General features: G+C 30.0%; 2 protein-coding genes across 2 annotated transcripts; both read right to left on the bottom strand.

Annotated features, from left to right (window-relative positions):
- Nucleotides 1-1,543: 1,543 nt before the first annotated feature.
- On the bottom strand, nt 1,544-3,906 carry LOC141538036 (uncharacterized). Its single transcript, XM_074259295.1, has 4 exons — nt 3,576-3,906; nt 2,752-3,336; nt 2,295-2,577; nt 1,544-2,226 (listed from the first exon to the last, which is right to left on the bottom strand). Exons 1-4 carry the CDS (start codon nt 3,595-3,597, stop codon nt 2,178-2,180), a joined length of 939 nt encoding a protein of 312 aa, XP_074115396.1. The 5' UTR covers nt 3,598-3,906; the 3' UTR covers nt 1,544-2,177.
- A 1,115-nt stretch (nt 3,907-5,021) lies between these two features.
- On the bottom strand, nt 5,022-6,413 carry LOC141538291 (uncharacterized). The gene is made up of 2 exons (XM_074259674.1): nt 6,246-6,413; nt 5,022-5,914 (listed from the first exon to the last, which is right to left on the bottom strand). The coding sequence occupies exons 1-2, from the start codon at nt 6,274-6,276 to the stop codon at nt 5,022-5,024; spliced, it is 924 nt and encodes a 307-aa protein (XP_074115775.1). The 5' UTR covers nt 6,277-6,413.
- Between the last annotated feature and the right edge of the window lie 315 nt (nt 6,414-6,728).

Genomic DNA, 6,728 nt, shown 5'->3' with positions numbered 1-6,728 from the left:
TAGATTTAAATCGTCATTAAAAAATTTTATCAGTGGCTCAGAAGTCTTTGAATTAAAGTTTATATTAAAGTCTCCACTCAAAATCATAGGTAACTTATCCTCATTTTTACCCATATAAGATGCTCCAATTGTTGTGAATGGAAATAATGTTCTTTTCAAAAAATAAATAATGTCTTCAATTTTTTGATTTGGAGAAATATAAATTGCAACTAAAACAATTTTATGACCATCTTCCATTACACACTCCGCTACACAAAATTCACCTACGGTCGACTTTGATGAACTTACAAATTCGGACTGTCTGACTGTCATATCAATGCAAGGAGTAATAATATTTGTAGTATCGTTTGCATTGTGATAAATAGCAACTCCTCCAGCTCGATGATTTGATCGTTTATATTGAACGATGCAATTAAAATGTGGTATGCTAACTGATTCAGCGTCATCCAGCCAAGTTTCATTTAACATCAAAATCTGTGATTTTTGTATAACTGAATCATTTAAATCAATGGAGTGAGCGCGTAAACTTTGACAGTTGAAAGTATACACTGTAGGGTGGGTCAAAAAAATCGAATAATTTATTTTTGACTTTATACTCTGAAAAATAGGTTCGTAGACACCTAAAAAGAATTCTCTCCAAGTATAAGCTCTTAATTATAACGGGAAGGTCCTCCGCTTTGCGGGTTTCTATTTTTTTCGAATAATCAGATAAAAAAATTTATATCTCGCTTCCAACTGCTTGGAAAAATATTCCGTGGCATAGATTTTGTGAGAAATTGAATGCTTTACAAAAAGGTCTCTTATGACTTTTTCAAAAACTCAACCGATTAAAAGATATTCATAGTTGAAGTTTGGCTATTTTAAGGAAAATATTCGTTTTTATTATGAATTTTATAAGTCGATGAAAAAAATTATTTCGGATTGCGGAACTCATGATTTTGTAGGAAATTTACTGCTCTACAAAAATGGTCTCTTATGATTTTTTGATTAAGTGAAGCCGTTACGAGATATTCATCGTCAAACATTAACGAATATCAATATTTCCAGTTTTTGATCAATAATTCGATAAATTTTAATTTAAACTATGAGTTTCAGGAAAATTTACATAAATTTGAGTTTCGATCGATAAAGAAATGTTATAAACAATTTTTTAATATTGTTTTCAGTCTTGAGCTTGTTTGATTGCATTAAAACAAGAAATTAGAGCATTTTTTTCGACATATAGCCAATGATTAGTTTAATTTGAAGTGAATGACATATTTCTTTGTCAAATTTAATATGAAAAGTATTGAATCAAGTGAGAAACAACCAGTATTTAACTTTTTATAGATAAATTTTTTATTGAATTATCAATTGCAATATAATTGTCTATATTTTTAACATAACAGTACGCTATTACTATAAATAATTTCTTTTATTACAATTTGGGAATGTTTTTGATGTTCTTTGACAACTTTCAATAAGTACTGGAATTGTTCTTCATTTTTGTCAAGCATTGATTATATTCACTGACTAATGCAACAGCTCGCTCTGCTGAATCATTGACAACTTTTAGTTGTTGAAAGTATTCTTTATTTTCGAGATAACTCTCATTAGTAGGCCATAATTCAACATCGACATCAAGAAAGTCATACGGTAGATCGAAGATTTTGAAAAGATTTAATGACTTTTTAGACACAAAGTCACTCAGAGTTCTCTGCGCCAATGAATTCAAATCTTTTTAGCAATTACAAATCTTTTAGCTTTAGAATCTGTACCTTCACGAGTATTAACAGCTTCAACAATACTTTTTTTACTTCTAATGGAACGCCATCGTCAAACAGTGATAAAATGGCAAGTTCATCGCTCAAATACCATAAGTGCGAAATCATTTTTTCACACGTAGCTGAAGAAATCAAAGGATTGATATTTTTGTACTCCAATAAATTTTTCATAAACTGCAAGTCATGATAAGCAGCAGTTGTTGCAGAAGTTGATGAAAACCAAGCTTTTAAATACAATGTGACTATAAAAATACAGAAATGACTTAGACCATGCAATTCTTTCTGAGAGTTTGAATTCATCTCTGAATAGATACATTTTCAAACTATAAATGGCCTTAGCCATCCATCTAGCATGATGAACAGCACCAGGACGTTTGAAAGAAATCTTTTCTTGAGGCATTTCTCCAAGGAAAATCAATGATAATTCCAATAATTCTTTATAATCATCTCGGGGTTGTAGTAACTATCAAAAATAAAAAATTTGTCAAAAATAACGAAATTTTTATAATTTAAATCACAGTGAAATCGTACCTGTAAAGATTTCGTAATAAAACTAGAGATTTCATCTTTTTATTCGAAATGATATCAGCAACAACAGCATCTTCAACACCAGATTTATAATTAGTTATATCTATATCATCCCAAAATTTTTTAAACCTTCCAAACATCTGTACATTTGGCCCAGATGACACAGGCCAAAATACTTCAAATGCGCCCCTTAATACGATCTCAAAAATGTGATGACGACATGATAACCAGATCAACTCTCTTCCCAAAATCTTTTCAATTTCCTTACATGTACCGTTGTGAATTCCTGTAGAACAATAATAAATGACTATCGTTAAATTTAGTATTTAAGAAAAATCAATGGTTATATTTCAAATCCAAACGAGTAAACGATTAATACATTTTGATAGTAAAATTCAGTAAGAAATAGAAATTAAACTAGAATGACAACAATAAAATATTTTTGTAATTGATTGATTACCTGTATTAACAGCCGTAGTGTCAAAACACATCGCCTTGACATACTTAATAATACCCCATTCACTCAATGTTGATAAAATGGCGGATGTTTGATTAACTGCCGTCCCAGAATTCATTATTGGAACTCCAAGTAATTGTTCAATACCATACGCAGTTAAAAGAACCGGTAGTCGTTCCACAGATTTGGATTCAATTAGATCATTTAGCATTTTACCATCCCAATGCACTACGTATTTATCGTGTGTTTTAAAATTGTCTTTTAATCCTTGAGCAATGTCTTTTCTTTGAACCATACGAGCTCGTTGGATGGACCTATAGCTGAGCGTTGTATCTTCAATTTTTATACCAACAGCTGATAAAACCGGAGCAATAATGAACATCGCGTTTCTACTGCTGACATTAGCTCTGTCAAGTGCAGAAACGACTTCAGGAGTTAAGACATTTATTTTTGCTCGTTTTGTCGGAATTGGGGGTTCATACTCCAAATCAGATCCAGAATTTGTAGTTCCACTTAATGTATGCGTCGAGAATGATTCTGATTTTCCACTTAAAACAATCCCATGACTGGTAGACGGCTGATTCAAGTCTGTAATAAGAGTTCATTTTTAAATTAAACAGACAAAATTTCCAACACTTATTCATTATGATGAGAAGCAATTAAACATGAGTACCAGAAACCGTCGAGTCAAATGTCATACGTAGGAATACTGATATTTATAATGCAAGTAAAGTAGAAAAATGATATTCTCATTGTTTATAATAAATATAAAGGAAGTTTTACACTCCTACCTGAATTTATAACAATTATTTATCTCAGATACTTACTGCTTTCATCGATTTCCATCATATCTGTAGTTGAGTTTGACGCAGGTACAATATTCGAAAGAATCTCTTTGTGTGTACAGAATTTTTGATCCAAATACAACTTCCTAATGTTATCATCCACCCCTTTTAGGAAATTTTTACTTACAATGTCGAATAATTGTTCAAGATCAGTCTGAAACTCCTTTTCCTTTACCTTATCACTTTTCTTATTAAAATCTTTTTGTAATTTCAACCACTCACTATGAAAACGGAGAATTTTTTTGACTACATTAGGAGCTTCACTCGTAGGGATCTGATTTATTTTCCACAATTCAATAACCTTGTCAGCTGAATTTTTGCACTTTGTTTGATTGAAAACTTTAAAACTTTAAGTTGATAGAAAAACACTCTCATAACCTCTTTCACTTTTGGTAACTTACGGTCAGTGAGTTTTTGCACAGGTATACCGATTAAACGTATTTCTTTATTCATTGTAGAATTATTGATAATAAATGAATTTATATAATGAGAAAATGACTTATTTCGAAAAATTGTTATTATCATGTATACGAAATGATGAGTTTTTGGAGCACTGAAAATGTACTGATAAAAAAGTAGACAACGAAGATAGTTAAGAAAAACAACATAGGTGGCGCTAGCGTTAGAGTACCAACAGAAGAAGTAATGTAATTCAGAACAAAAAGCCTCTCTCACAAAAAAATTTATGTATAATTGGTAGAATAAAATTTGAAAATACATACTAAACAACCGTAATAATATGAAATGCCAATGCAATTGACATTTTAAATTATTACAAATAAAGCTTACAAAAATATCATTAGAACAAAACTTCTTAGTGAATTTTTGAACAAATAACTCCTGTAGGAGTGACTTTTATGATAGAAATTTAAATTTATGTAAATTTTCCTGAAACTCATAGTTTAAATTAAAATTTATCGAATTATTGATCAAAAACTGGAAATATTGATATTCGTTAATGTTTGACGATGAATATCTCGTAACGGCTTCACTTAATCAAAAAATCATAAGAGACCATTTTTGTAGAGCAGTAAATTTCCTACAAAATCATGAGTTCCGCAATCCGAAATAATTTTTTTTCATCGACTTATAAAATTCATAATAAAAACGAATATTTTCCTTAAAATAGCCAAACTTCAACTATGAATATCTTTTAATCGGTTGAGTTTTTGAAAAAGTCATAAGAGACCTTTTTTGTAAAGCATTCAATTTCTCACAAAATCTATGCCACGGAATATTTTTCCAAGCAGTTGGAAGCGAGATATAAATTTTTTTATCTGATTATTCGAAAAAAATAGAAACCCGCAAAGCGGAGGACCTTCCCGTTATAATTAAGAGCTTATACTTGGAGAATTCTTTTAGGTGTCTACGAACCTATTTTTCAGAGTATAAAGTCAAAAATAAATTATTCGATTTTTTTGACCCACCCTAATACACTGTCAATCCTTTTCTCTGGCTAATGAAATTTAAGATATCGCCCTTGATAGTAATCAAACGATTATTCGAGAGTCGTTGAAATTCAGTTCGCAGATTAGCGACTGCAGTTGAAGGTCTTCGTCCATGAAAAAATGTTTTATCATTATCTCTTGTAGTGATGTATAACCCATCGACACTTGTAACGCGTGATAAAGCGACATAAACTAATGATAAGGGATGTGTTTTATCATATTCATAGACAATTTCAGGGTATGTACTCCCTTGCGACTTATGAATAGTTGTTGTACAGGTACAAACTAAAGGTAAATGCGAACGTTTAACATTAATCGTTTTACTGTTATTTAGAGAAATAGTCGAAGATCTTCTCGTGATAGGCACTGCTGTTTTACTAATTTGATGCGCAGCTACATGTCCAGCGACTTTTCTTCGAATTTTTTGACCAATCTTCAATGAGTTTGGGAACTGAAGCCACGCAACATTGACGTCTCTATCACCATTATATTCTATATAAACTAGTCTACCAACAGCCCCATTTGCTAAGCCATCAGACACGTCTATATTTGTTGTTATCATGTAGAAGACGTTTACCACAAATACAGTTTCGTAAGGTAATCCTCCAGTATCAATTAATGACATTTTGTGTAGTTTTTGACGAAAGGAAGTAGTTTGCTCTGCCGAAGTACAACCAGTGAATACATCTTTCGCTATTGAGATTGTCTTTTCTTGTGCAAGATTTAAAATTTTACTATTATATCTTGTTACAGCTTCATTTGTATTAAATAATCGGATCCCATGTGGACATTTAGTTTCAGCTTCTTGAATAGTTACAAAACGTGATTCTAAGAAGTTGTGAGTGTTGTGTACTGAAGTGGACGAAATTGAATCTGGAAGTGAGTGAAAATTATGATTAATGTACTTATCAACATTATAAGTTGCATTGTATCGTAATATTTTTAATTATCAACATTATGTTAAATTTAATTATTTTATTAAATAATTAAATGTAACATAATTGAACTAAATCCAGAAACTTAGAATTGAATAATTTAATTAAAATTTTATTTTATAAAGATTAAATTATTTCATAGTTAACGATAATTTAAATAATAATTTAAATAAATAATTTAATTTTAATTAACTAATTAAATAAAACTATATAATCTCATTACATATGTCTAATTATAACTCTGATTTTCCAATTATTTAAATTTTTACCTGTGCCAATAGACTGAGGTTCAAACGTCATTTGCAAACTTGATGTTGATGGAGTATGAATAACGTCGTTCTCAGATTGGAATTGTTGTTTGAGCAGTTTTTGTCGTTGTCTATACTGTCGACACTTTTCAGAGTTAGTTTTTTTTTACTACCCCCTGATTTGCAGATTTTTTTCGTGCATAATATTTTTTACAGTATTGTGCATTTTTTGAGTAATATCTTCAGACATCTCGGAAACTTAAACAGAAATTGAAATTTAACGATGTAGTACTATTAGTTTCAGAGAAACCTGCAAAAGATCATAGGTAGATAGATATGAATTCGTATAGAAAATTATTTATAATGTTTTTATAAGTTGATTTAAATTTTAAATTTATTTATTAAAATTCATTAAGTTTATGTATTAGAAGTTTATTTATTAGAATTTATTTTCGATTATTTCAACTACTACTTGAATAAATTGAAAATATATGTTTATATAAA

This window comes from Cotesia typhae, unplaced genomic scaffold (genome assembly GCF_013202065.1).
Source record: "Cotesia typhae breed Kobodo isofemale line unplaced genomic scaffold, CoteBio_Ctyphae contig_20, whole genome shotgun sequence".
Classification (NCBI taxonomy): Eukaryota; Metazoa; Arthropoda; class Insecta; order Hymenoptera; family Braconidae; genus Cotesia; species Cotesia typhae.
Note: the sequence above shows the minus strand (reverse complement) of the source record. Positions and strands in the feature narration are given on the sequence as shown.